The sequence below is a fragment of the Balearica regulorum genome, chromosome 14 (assembly GCF_011004875.1).
Source record: "Balearica regulorum gibbericeps isolate bBalReg1 chromosome 14, bBalReg1.pri, whole genome shotgun sequence".
Taxonomy (NCBI): domain Eukaryota; kingdom Metazoa; phylum Chordata; class Aves; order Gruiformes; family Gruidae; genus Balearica; species Balearica regulorum.
The window spans coordinates 8,393,714-8,407,873 of record NC_046197.1 but is presented as its reverse complement, the minus strand read 5'-3'; the positions used below and the strand labels follow the sequence as shown (position 1 = coordinate 8,407,873).

Genomic DNA, 14,160 nt, shown 5'->3' with positions numbered 1-14,160 from the left:
AATGAGAGCCATATTACACAAGTCATGAAGTAAGTGTTAAGGCTCAGAATAGAATAAAGGGAATAAATTATTCAAATACTCTGCAGCACTAGACTTATTTTTGTGCCAGTAGAGTTGACAGAACGCCTATTGGGATGTGATAATATTAAACACATTTATAGATACAGACAGGTGAAAAGGTAGCTAGACAATTTGCTCTATTTTGATTTGGAAATGATACCAATAAATATAAATATTAATAGACCCTAAAATCACAAACTAGTCTTAAAGTTTTTACTTTGCTTTCTAGCTTATAATAATCTCTGAAAATAAGGGCCAACAGTACATCGCATACTTGTAACAAAGCAACTGTGCTGGCATTTTAGTCTTTTTTTCAAATCTTGGATCTACTGTTCAGAAGCTTCAGAGGAAGATGTGATGTATTTTAAATGGACAAGAGATGAAGTCATATCTGAGTTTTCCTTAACAGTCTGGAGTATTTTACTTCTCATGTTCTGTGTCTCCTGATACAGAGCCAAGCATCCAGCAACCAGCAGCTCCTCCCCTCAGTACCAGATGCAAGACTCACAGGTTCTTCCCATCTTCAGTCTCAGCTCTTTCTCTGCAGAACTGGTGCTCTCTATCCGCAGAAAAGCGAGACAGAACAGATCAGTCATTAAAGCAGTGCTGTGGTGGGGCGGGGAACAGAGAGTAGCCAGGTGGATAACTTCAAAAGGAATTACCAACTGCTGTCTGCATTTCCAGACAAAAATGAAGATTTGGCAATTTTAGCCTTTGGCAGCCTTTTGCCTGATGGGCATTTGTTCTCTTTTCTAGTGCTCCATCTGCTCCTCCTGGTTGGATCAACCAAAGAATCAAGCTGGGGCAGAACCTGTGGGTACGTACAGCTAATAAATACCCTGCCATCTCCCCCATGCCGAGATACCTGGGGTTTGGAAACACAGCTATGAATTCCCTTTTATTAGAGCTGGGCTGGCATAGAACAAGAAAAACTAATAAATATGAACAGCAGAGCAAAAAACCAAGTCTAATTCTGAAGTCTACTTAATGCTCAAGATCTACCAGGAGAGAAAGAAGGAGCAAGAACAGAACTGGGACATCTTGGGAGCACAAGAAGAGACCCAGCTCCTGGTTCCTGCTACTGCCAATAAAGAGCTATACAAAGCAGTCAGCAGACAAAGTACAGCAATACAGATGCTTCTCGTGACCATGCCTGACTGCACTCTCATCCCGGTCTGTTCATCTTGAGTTGTTTTTTATGCAACATAACTGCTCCAACAGGAAAATCTGCTAAATCCACCATCCTGAAAGGGTCAAAAATTTGGGCATCCAGGTTCTCCCCTGTTGGACGTTAAGCAGAAAGAGGAAGGAACGGAACTTGGGTCTTCCACATCTTAAGTCCCCGTAGACAGACTTAAGACCATTTAGACCTTTTTCTGTCAAAGAAAATACCACCCCACCACGAACAGCTGCTATCGTATTTCTGTAAGGAGGACATCAGCAACTTAGTGTCAGTAACAGATTCACAAGAATTGACTCTGAGGAGTTACCAAACTTCTGAGATTTTCAGCTGTTCCCCTCCTCTCAGCATTTTCTTATTGACTACCACTAAGCATCTCACCGAACATTGCTTATATTCCCCAGATGCTCAACACCCCCTTGCTGCTGCACAGGCAGATTCACACCTTTTACAGCTACTCCTTGCATATTAAGCCTACACTTCAGATATCTCAATGTCCAACTTCCTGGTGCCCCTTTCTGACCCACATTCATAGATATTCAGAAGAGAACTGTAATCTTCTGCACCTTTGAGAAAAGAACCTGCCCAACATAACACAACTACATATACATCTTTTAGGTTTTCTTTATTTATATTTTTTTAGTTCAAGAATTACACACTAGCCAACATTATTATATATTTACATGCTGAAACTGGCTGCAATAATTTTAAATTCAAGAAAATATCTCTTATGTGCTACTCATTTACAATCATCATTTTACTACCTCATATATCCCAGAGGTTAGCAGTCCTTTTGAGAAAGACATGAAGATCTGATGCAATGATATCCACTAGTATTTTGCATTTTCTAGCCATTGGAAAATGTGCATTATGTGCATATAAGAAAGGCTACAAGGTCATTAGTAAGGCTGATGATTACTACATTATGAAGTAAATAGTACTAAGTAAAAAAAAAAAGATAAATCGGAACTGTGCAAAGACAGTACTAACAGAACCATTTAAACACCCATGCAAATAAAAACGTGATAAAAGTCAAATCATAGTCAGCTTGTTAGAATTAATCATGTTTCAAATGTTCTTTTTGTCTCCAACTGAAAGTAACAGGACAGACCATGAACAATACAGCCTGGTGAGTATCTGTCAAATGACAGTAACAGTGAAAACATACAAAATGTTATCAAATTGGAATAGATGACCTCATGTCTGAAAAACATTAAAAAAATACAACCCTTAGTATGAAAGTAGAGGTGAGATTTTTCATCATTTAAGTTTCATTTTTTGTCAAAGCACTTACAAAGAAAATAATTTTATACTTATGAAGTGTTAGTGTTGCATATTCTTGTAGAGATGATCTATTTCAATTTTAAATTAATGGTTATTTAAATTATTACTATTTTTACAAAGTAGAATAGGGCAGTATTTTTGATCAACATTCCATTCGCTTCTTAAAAATTTAGACAAAGTTCCTAGTGCATTTTATTAAGCTTTACCTTTGGTGTTAAGCAGTGACTTATTAGATTTCCCTTTTAAACAATTTCTGGAGTGAGCATTCTTTGGCTTTGGGGGACTATGCTATCTAACGACAGTCAAACATTTTTTTTTCGTAAAGAAAAATATAAGTCTACTATTAGATACCATAAGAGATACAGATTTCAGAAACAGACAGATGCAATATGCAGGCTTTCTGTAATGAAATCACCAACCGCTGAATTCTCACTTACCCTGGATCCCTTCACCTCTCCACTCGCTGGAGCAACATAAAGGCGCCGTATTGTCAGTGAAAACCAGGCCCTGTTTGTTTGCGCTCATCTGAGTACTGAGTGCCAAGCTACTACCTTCTGTCGCCTGAACATTTTCACCGTACAAAAGAATCGATTGTGCTAGCAGTAACATTGCCGCAATGGCTAATTTACACTACAGTACTTTCTGTACTTTTTTATATCTGGAATCCAAATCTGTTTATGCAAAAGGGTGTTTAAATTACTCTGCTAGAGCACTGCAATTATTGTACTTAGTAAAAAAAAGTCACTAAACAATTACTGTATCTATCGACTGCTCATTTACAGCTTATTTAATTATTTACATAATTTTAGGACACATTAACCTAAACCATAAGTAGAATTAGCTTTTTGCCTTACCATAAAGTACAAATTAGAAGTTAAAAATGTTTAAGAAATCTGATAATATTTACACACGTTCAGCTTAAGTTATGGTTGCTCACATTGTATGTTCTATGTACACATAGCAAAATGTTATGATCACTACTGATATAGTATTGTACCCTGGCCATCCCACCCTAGATTATTTTCTAGAAAGAGTTAATATTTTTGCGGTTTTTTTTTTTCTTGGTTCCCTAAGGAATTCGTTGGTTTTGAAAACTTACTAGTGGACAATGCTGTTATAAAAAGAGAGAGAAGAAATAGGCAAGCAATGTGAGGACTAGTCTAATTTCTGATGCTAGGAGGTACAGTACTATCATCATGTCAAACGGTGCAATGCTCCATACGAATTATAAGCATTGATCTGCTGATATAGAAATGCCCAGTTACCCTGTATAGTAAGTTGGGGTTTTTTTAATGCATTAATCTTTTTTTTCTCAAAAATATATTCATACACTCGTTGATGGTAGAAACAAAACTATTATTAGCTTATTCCTTTAACACGCCAACATATGAATGTGTGTGCATATATATATACCCAGTATGTGTATATATACACACATATGTCCATATAGACATTTAGGTATATGTCCATATGCACATATAGCTCGATAATGTTTAACATCCGTTCACTTATGTTTAGCACTGTGTTAAAGTATAGAATTGGAACACAGTCTAATAATTATAATGAAAATCAATTGAGCTTTAATTTTAATGCATATTTGTCAGAAACAAATGGGATTTGTTCCCCAGGTGTAAGACCGCTACTCATTTTCTCTGTGCATTGTGCTTTTGTACCTTGCAGATTTTATGTCCTTTGTATTAGAATGTAAAAACTCTCTGAAGAGCTCTGCGACATGCTGTTATCTAAGACTCTGTTTTCCTCCCCTGGGAATGAGAAAAGAAATGGTCACAATGTCATTGCTTGAGTCTTTCTTCCCAGTCATTAAACTGCGATAGGATAGAAACATAACATTCCTTATGCAAACACAGAAATATGTTGCATGAATTTTCAGTTCTGAAAATGTGTATCATACTTACTAGCAGTCATGTACAGTATATATTTACAGATTGATCTCAAAGATTTCATTAAAACTGTGCCATGTTATAGTCATAATTTGCCCATGAATTTCACAAAGATGAAAAACACCTTAATTGCTGGCTATCATGTCTATTAGAACAATAAAATGTGCAACTATGATTATATTACAAGCTTTATCTAAATTATTAACTTTGATATTTTGCTTATTGAAACTAACAACAATTAAAACGATTAAGAGGATCTAGAATATTCATTTTCAGTCAATTCTAAACTAAAAGCAAATTTATTCTATTTTACCTGCAGGGTGGCACACATAGCAAACCCCATCTCTCATGTATGTCGGCATAATTTCTCACTCAAGTATCTCAGAAGAGGAGTAAGTGCTCACCTTAGGCTCAAGTTATACTTTTCCCTTGACAGTGCCTCGCCAGTCTTTCTCACCCCCATCTTTTTGTATCACAGTGTTAAGCCTTAGTACAAAATGATAGAATCCTTCTCTTTCACTAATTTATACATCACATTAATAGCCAGAAGGACACAGTAAAAGCAAGTGCTCCTTCCTCCCGGATAATATATCTTTCCCAGTGACACCTGAGCAGAAACCAGACATTTTCTTTCACTCTCTGAATAGCAACATCAGAGAGTATTATGGCTTGTACTGTAACTTCAGATAAATTAATGTGCAGTTCTAGGATTCAGTCTTTGTGGTCTTCATAAGAGCTGATGCAGTAAACCAATGCAGAGAGTCAACATATTCTCTGTAAGGTTTTCTACTTGATGTGTATCGACCACAAACAGGCTGTGAGCTCCCTGTATTCACACTATGCTTCTGTGAGATAAAAAAGGAGTTGGCAGCAATTTGTGAAATAAAAGAAAAGCTTGTACAGAAGAATACTCTAAGACTGCTTTTATTTACGGCAATTAATACCATTTTTAAAGGACAGACTTTGAAGAGAACTACCGAATTTTGATATGGCTCCTTTTCTTAGAATTGGGAAAAAATTCCAACATGATTCATACCTATCAGTCAAATTCCAAATGCATCTACAAAGCTTATTGCGTTATGTGTGAAATGCAGTCGGAAATTCAGTATGTGATCCAAACCCAACATTTTGTCTTGGAAAGTTAATCGCATGATGAAAGCCTGTCTCTACATATTGCAGAGCCTGAACCCCAGGAGGCAGTACCTGAACGTACATGCAACTCCCTTGAAAACCACAGGCGGTGTGTATGCCTGGCAAACCCCATTTCAGGCTCAGCACTCCCATTTTGAAGCAGAAATAAGCGCATGATATGCTCAAAACAGTCAGGAAATTGGCCTATTAGTTCCCAGAACTGTTTTCCTCCTATCACTATCATTCACTGTCAAATGGGGGAAAAACCCCCACAGAAACTTATAAGAAAGTTACTCTTTTAAAACAAGAACAAAAATTCAAAGAAAATATTTTGTGAAAAAAATTCTTAAGAACTATCTTAAAGTTTTGCCAAAAGAATACTTAAATGGGGAAAACGCATCTGCCTGAAAAAATTCCTTTGCTATTTAGAAGATACTTGAATTCTAGTTTCATTCAGAAATTCGTACACAGATGAGAGGTAGCATGGATACAACAGATGTGGCTTTTGCTTAATGAAATATTCTGTGTCAAACAATATTGGGGATCTGATTTAGTAAAAGCCATTAGGAATCTATATTTTTTATATGGTTCTTGCAGATAATTTTTTTCATTACGAAAAAGTTTCCACAATGGACTAAATCACAAACTCTAATTTGCCTAAAAAATTCTATTTTTTGTCTATTCTATTTTGCCCATAAGAGTAAAGCTCTGTGGAATGAAAAAACTCAACCTTTTATTTCAAAATGTTTCCTAAAGCAAAACTGAAATTTGCTAGTTTTTCAATGGAAATCATCCTAAAGCAGGAAACAGTCAAGAGTATAATTAAACTCTAAAAGTGAGGGCTACCAAATTCTTCCCTTTAAAACAGTGCATTAAGGAAAAAGAAACTAAAAAGTGAAATGGCATTGCCTAATCCAGACTGAGAAAATACCCTGTCAGTATTTTTTGTACCAAAGTACACATGCTCGGATCTTTACTGTTGAAAGAGGTACAATTACCTTTAATCAAAGTGGATGTAAAGTGTTAAGCATAACACCAGTAGCAAAGATAACACTGGATTGCAAACTTGGAGGAAATGACACAACTCCACATGAGTATTTCAGACTAAGGTACGTACTATAACTGACAACATTCACTTGCACACACACTTTTACACATAGGTAGCCTTCCCTCTCCTTGGCCCTGTATTTGATGATTGCTCTCTAGCTCTCCCTACCCCAGACAGGCAGGGCACCACTGGTTTCCTTCACCCACCTAGAGAATTACTATTTGGCCAATCAATTTTGGCACTTTGGACAGACGATCTCCTTTCCCCAACACAAAAGAGCAGCATATCTACCCATTCAGAGTTGGTGCATTTTTATACCATTGCTACATTCCTCTGTTGATCACAACTACAGTCATTGTGATTGTGAGCATATGTTCCCTCTTTAAAATCCCAACAAAACTAGTGCTCTTTGCTTCAGCTTCTGTGCAAACACCCAACCCTAATATTATCAGTCAAAGGTTTAGATCTTTCAATAAGTAACAGGAAATACCTGAATATGGTTGGGAAACCTCTGACCATCATCACCTTGGAAAGATGATAGGCACTACTTGTTTTCAAGTTTACACATTTAAAAGGTAAAGTGTATATGTTTCATATGCATGATAACAACTTAGTACACTTTCTGAAGTGTAGATGCATGTCTCAGATATGCAGTTTCTGCGGTTGAAATTCAAACCTGTTTCTCAAATGCCATCCTATAATTTGCATCACTAAACTCAAATGGCTATTAAAAAAAAAAAAGTGCGGGACAATGAGACAGAAATGATTGTCAAAATCCAATTTGCCTTCACACTCAAAATGCACTTATATTTTGATAAGGGGATATGTCCATACTGCAATTTAACGTATTTATGATTTAGTGGATACAACCAAAACATTATAAAACCAGACCATAGAGTGGGCCAGCAACTAAGGTGTTTTAAAATAACTTTTTGTCCTGAATAGAATTTTTCCAAGTCCCACTTTTGGCTGTACAACCGATTTGAAGAGAAATCCAGTTCTTGCTTCCTGTGTGGCTTTGTTTCTTAGTTCACATAGTAAAGCCAATAGACAATATTGAAGAAGGAAAAAACAACAGGGAAGAATATGCGCGACCATCGATCTATGGCATTTACATCAGTCAAGTCAGGAATGGTAATTTTCAGTTGAGATGCACGTCTCCGTAGCCTACTTTTCTTCTGTGCCACATGTCGCTCCAGGGCGTTGCGACCAAAGCTGTGTCTGGGTAAGCCAGCTTTCCGGTACTGGATGCTTGAAGTGTCATAGGCCAGCATAGTGCTTCTAGGGTCCCCAAGCCCCATCACAGCCTCGGAGGCAGCCATCTCATTTTTAATTTCAAGTGTGCTCAACAAAATATTTTCATGTGGATCCATCTGTAAAAAATAAAAAAGCAGATTTAACAGGAGCGAAAGGAAGCCAAATCAGTTGCAAACTGAAGCCATGCTGACAAGGGCTAGATCTACCATTACTGATTTATTGGATGTCAGCCTGTCTAAAAGACATGAAGCATAGCTGTGGCTGTATTTATTGTCATTTATTTGTGAAGGAGCAATAAGGCCAGTATAGCGCAATGGAATAAATGGTATTTCCCTAGACCCCATGTCCAGTGAGCAGATGCAATATCTGGAAATGGGGTACATGCTCAGCTCCTGAAAGTGGGATTCTGTGACTGGGTAGGATATCTGGGGCCAACATTGAACTTTTGGGAGTTTTTGGAAGGAAATTGAATGGAAAAGGGTCTGCTTTGTTTTGGTTTTTCTTCTTTCAAATGAATGCTTCTGCTCTGACAAAAACTTCTATTCACAAGGTCTCTCTGCCCCTATAAAACAAGGCCCAGAGCACTGCACAAGGGAATGCAAATTTTCAGTCCCGGTATTCCTAACAGAACTGCTGGTTACTTGGGAAAAGGTACTGACATAGTCTAACTATACTGTACCTGTGTGGAAACTCCATTCCCTAGTGCTAATGAATTTCATAAATACAGTGCATGCTGTGGAGACCTGAATGCTGGAATAGTGGAGCTCTGCAGTTTGGAGCAAGGAGAAACATATACAGAGTGTAATCACGTCAAATGTGCGTTGTGCAGTTGTTTCAATGGGTAGTTTTAGCTACTACATATTTTTTCAAAGGCAGTTCAGTGAAAAAAAAAAATTAATGCAGTGTTGTAAAGAAATCCCTTAGACAATTAAGAGGATTTTGAAGATGAGGAACTAAATTTTACTCTTAGGCAATCTGGAGTAGATCTGAAGTATGGTAGGAGAACTTCAAAATAATCCATTTAAAGAAAACAAATATAAGGTTATTTAGGAAGTTCTAATTCTCCTCAGCCTTCCCTCTAAGTATATATTTTGAATTGTGTGATTACAGAGTATAATTAAATCAAAATGCTTTAAAAGCAAGAATAGCTAATGAGCAGCTAATGAAGTACATTGACTTAATGCTGGTAGCGCAGATATACTCCAGGCCAAAAAAGAGATGAAACTGTCCCAGAACTCCTTTAAGAGTAAGTCAGTCACATTATTCATTTATCATGTACATAATAAATACTATGATTATTACCGAAAGCACACAAACTGTGACTTTTGTGGATTTCTAAACAGTAATATGGCATTAGTCTATTCTGCAATATATAGAAGGCAGCAGGCAGCGGCAGGTACCTCGCTGCACTACCCAACACAGCTCTGTATTTGCCAGTATTGACAAAAACCTAGGTAACATTTCACATGGCACGGTCAGAGAACTGGGTTGAAAACAGCTGCTTTTTCGTAGCATCCACTGCACAGTATTATGAACTGGGGAGTCGGATACTCACCAAAGTAGTTTGGACCTACTGACACACTGCCATTTGAGTGATTACATCTGTCCAAGTGATCCATAAAAATTAGCATTGCTGAGATGCCAGATTTCCTTCTCTTTTTTTTTTTTTTTTGTGAGTTTGCACCCCTCTAGTTTCATTATATTTTAGTGTTAGATTAAATGTAAAGACTCAATGTGAAGCAGCCAAAATCATCTATTTTTGCTTGCTTTCCATCAAAGCCATATGAAATCTTTGAATTTTCTAGGGTGTTAGGGAAATCAATCTTTTTTTTGAAGCACTGGAAAAATGGGAAAGTTGAGCTGGAACTCAAGATAAATTCCTTTAAGAAGTCTGTAGCATGACATTGAGCATGGTGAGGAAACACTGTGTTCTAGCCTGGAAGGCCATCATTCTGCTATTGTAATACAAACAAAAGCAAACACATGCAAAAGCTTTCAAATACATCTATGAAACTTCTCAAGAGAGCTTTCAAACATTTCTTATGAGTGCAGTTACATAGAAAATTCTTATGTGATTTTTGGGGTAGGACAAAACTGGCTGTCATTTTTATTATAAGATCTTAGACAAATAATAAGACTTTCAGCATCCTGAAAATAAAAGCAATTATAGGCACTGGGCATTCATTGATCCCAAGAATGTCTAAAAACAAATAGGGGAAGTATCTTACAAGAGGGGTGCAAAATCATTTGGAAACTACATTTTCCATAGTATCACATGGCCTTAAGAATAGAAAGAATAGAAAATTTAGTTCCAATGACATCAGGGGAAGTTTGACATAACATCCACTAATGCAATGGTTTTACCCCTTAGCCCAGAGCCTGGGCTATTTTCACCTCAACATAGTGCATTCTAAGATACTATCTTTGGAAAGATTTTAATGCCAGCAAATTTGTTCACATCTTAAATCTTCTTAGCATGAATCTACTTGAAGCATTTTATCCTTTTGATCTGCAGTGATATTAGAAATTTGAGTGCTCTTTACACACTCGATACGTTCTATGCAACACAAATGCAAGAAAAGTTATTTTAGTCTACTAGAGTTACAGACACGTTTTAGCAACATGGCATCACTCCTTTAGTTAACTTTTAGCTTTGATTCATCATTTCTGTTCTCATTTCAGTAAATTTCTTAACACAGCAAACTGCTGCAGATATCTGGTAATCCTGGCAGTAGTTAGTAAGATTAGTGATACTGGGCAGAAAAAACATTTAGCAATATTCTAAACTATCTTCTAGGGCAAAGCATCGTCTTCTGCACATATCACACTGATATCAGTTGGAGCACAGCATTTTTCAATATTCCAAGAATTTTTAAGAAGAAATAATGCAAAATACAGTGAAAATTAGTGATGGGCGAACCTTCAAGTGTTAGGATAGCAAGGTAGGCACCACAAAGTTCAGGTGCTTCTTGAGCGCTAATTTGACCCTGCACCTGGAACACTGGCTTGACCATAACAAGAACTGCTTTTGTCATGGTATTTTGAATTCCCAATCTGAATAACTCCCAATGTTCCAATCCAGAAGTACAAATAAATGTGAAAAAAAAAAGAAATAAACAACAACAACAAAAATTAATCTAACTTTTCAACCTTTGACAACATGTTGCTTGTCAGATTAGAGAGAGCTGGGAGTTTTTCCACCAAGCAGGTTCGCCCAACTCTAAATAAAACATGCCTTTGTAACTAAGTGAAGCCTGCTATAGAATGATAATAAATTACATTTATTGTACACAGCACCGCCCATTCAAAAGGATCCCAAAGCGCTTTACAAGCATTAGAAAGAAGAGCCACTCCACTTCCCAGTGAAGTGCAATCACCTCTGAGGTGAAATGTGGTGACTGACAGTGCAGAACAATACACTATATTTTAGTCGAGGAAATGGAGAATGCTGTAGCCAATTGAAACTATGGGGTGGGTGAGTGGTGGTGGGGAAGGTTAGGTAAGCAGAACAGTTACATAAATTGGTATTTGGCCAGATGCTTGGGGTTGAGATGGCCAAGCTATAAAAAAGTGCCATGGGATCTTTAATGACCGTAAGTGGTCAAGACCTGAATTTTAAGTCTCTGAGGATAAAAACATTAGAAAACAATGAAAGATACCTTTGTTGAATACATTTCTGGACAATGATATGTGCCAATTATTCTTCTGTCCTGTAAGTTAATAAAATCAAGACCAGTTTCCTTAGAGATAAGGCAGCTATTATCTTTCATTTAAAATTAAAGCACTCTAGGGTAATAACAGGACAACTAATAAAAAGATATAGTGACCTCTAAGCCAACAATTAGCATAAGTATATTCTGGCTTCAGAGGTGCTATTACTGCCTTGCTGTGCTCCTCAAGGTAACATAACGTTGTGATGTAAATGCATTTTTTCCAACTGGTCACTTGACCAAGGAAGATATGATGACATGAAAACAATTGTTAAAATTATTCTGGGGGGAAAAGTAAGTGTAAAAGTGGTTTCAAAAGGAGGTGGAAGAAGGTTAAAAAGATCTCTTGGTGCTGAAGGATTGTTCAACCATAGAACTAGACTCTTTATGGTGAACAGGAGAGCTCAAACTTAATGGAGAAATTCCCAGGGAGAAGGAAGGAAGGGAGGATGTGAAGATGAAGAAAAAGCAGCAGCAAGTACCATGAAAATAAAAGGTGAAAGCAGAAGTGGAGGAGAAATGACCAGAGCTCAGCAACCATGCAAGAGGGTGGGTTTTTCACAAATCAATCTTAAGGGTGGATGACAAAATATACGATGCAAATGATATTCACTTCTAGGTCCAGGTCAACTGGAAGAAAAGCTGACTCTGGAGCCTTGAAAGAGGCCATGACCTTTTTGATGGCCTCAACCAAAGGGAATACAGAGGGAAGTATAGAAATGTTACCATTATATATTCTTCCTGCTAACTAGAAACTCCAAAATGATGGCTTTCTTGAGGAATTCCTCTTACACTAATACATTAGTAACTGTAAAATACAAGGAAATTACGACTCTCACACATATATATACGTACACACATATGTACATCAGGAATCCTCCAAGGATGACCAAATCTCTGAAACTACTAACAGCGAGTAAACCAGTATCTTGGTGACTATGCTCTACTGTTATCCAAATACAGCTTTACGGTAGGAAGGAAATTTATATTGATGAATTGAGAAGATATAATATTGACACTTTTGCTTCCTCATATACTGTTCATTTTCACCTATAGCCTTCAATTACAGGCTGGTACTGATGGCTCATTTTACAGCAGAATGGCTCAGAAGCCGTGGACAAATTAGACAGTATGGCTGAAATTTCTGATGGAAAAACCTTGTGAAACAAAACAGCTGTAAATTCAAAAGAAATATCCTTTTGTTAAGTAGGGCTGCCATTAGCAAAAAGCAAAATATGGTCAGCTATAGCACAAAGGGAGAACAGAAGTACCCAGTGTATTACAAAAATTAACACCCGAGATTAGGTCTCAGCATTTAGAGGTCCTGTCAACTGACATTCTTAAGAACTGAAGACAGAAATAAAGATCCCTTTCACAATAAAGATCAACATGACATGCCTATATATATAGTTTAATTTGTTAAAGACCTTAGTATTATCTATAGCATAGTTTCCCACCTCTTAGCAGCTGAGCTTTGCTTGGAAAACCAGTAAACATCCCATTCCTGACTAGTCACAGTAGCTCTGGCAAGATTAGGTGAAAGTACGAAGTGCACTTTACGTATAATAGGGATCTTCCACCTCATCAGCAAGGTTTGCCTTATTGCTTAGGAACCACTGATCTCTGGGGATTGCACTGACTACACAAGGTAATGTGTGGAAGGTAGATAGTCCTGTATAAGTTGCTGCTAGGTTCACTCTGGAAGAAAAAAGAATTAATGATTTTCAAATGGCACCTGCCTAAAGCTATACAGACATTTTTGACATGATAAACAAGTCTGCTGAGATAAAGTTATATGAATACATAAAGCATAAATGCCTAGTATTTCAAAACATCCATATGTGAAACAAAGTCCTTAAGAAAGTTAGAAACACTGCATTTCCATTGTCTCTACAAAACCGAATTTATTGCCAGCATTGCAGTAATGGTTTATGAAAGGACATTAGCATGCATTGGCTTGGATTGCATTATACACCTAAGACTGGGGTCAGGCTGTAAAGCTTCCGGTTAAAGGACAGTAAAATTGACTCATAATTTCAGGTTACTTTGGTTTCAGGTCAGAAAATCCAGAGAAACTCTGCAAATTCAATCAGGATTTTCTTTAGGTTCTTGAGCTTTTTAAAGCCTAAAAATCTAAGCAAAAAACCAAGACACCTGTAAGAATTAAAATAATAATAAAAAAAAAGAACGTGAGAGAAAATGCAAGACCTGGACATGGAGCTTTAACACTGCTCTTACTTGCAATTCAATTTCTAGGCATCCAGTTTTACCCTCTGATATATGTGATTTCTTGATCATTATTATTAGTAACACATCAATAACTTAGTCATAAATATTTAGGATTCTGGAGAAATGGTTCAAAACATATGCTTTCTTTCAGCATCCGTTACTTACACACAAGATTCCATACTTAAGACACTGCAGAATAAGTGCCCACATAAAATGAAAGAGGCTAAGTATCTTTGGCTTGATGACATTTGAATAAAAATCATGAAATATGAACCTGTTCAACCTGCTGCACAGAATCCAATGTTCTAAACCAAAAGCCAAAAATTGAAAATCAATACTGCTGTTTGAATTATGGCATAG

At 36.9% G+C, this 14,160-nt stretch overlaps 1 protein-coding gene across 3 annotated transcripts in view; it reads right to left on the bottom strand.

The window, feature by feature from the left end:
• Positions 1–1,859: 1,859 nt before the first annotated feature.
• Positions 1,860–14,160, bottom strand: part of GABRB2 (gamma-aminobutyric acid type A receptor subunit beta2) — a 175,865-nt gene continuing 163,564 nt past the window's right edge. For 2 of the 3 annotated variants that reach the window (XM_075766498.1, XM_075766497.1), the window contains exons 11-12: positions 11,521–11,571; positions 1,860–7,977 (exon numbers count right to left, since the gene is read on the bottom strand). In XM_075766498.1, coding sequence (XP_075622613.1) covers positions 7,630–7,977; positions 11,521–11,571 — 399 coding nt within the window. In that variant the 3' untranslated portion in view covers positions 1,860–7,629. The remainder of the gene's footprint in view (positions 7,978–11,520; positions 11,572–14,160) is intronic. The other variant, XM_075766499.1, reaches the window with a different exon arrangement.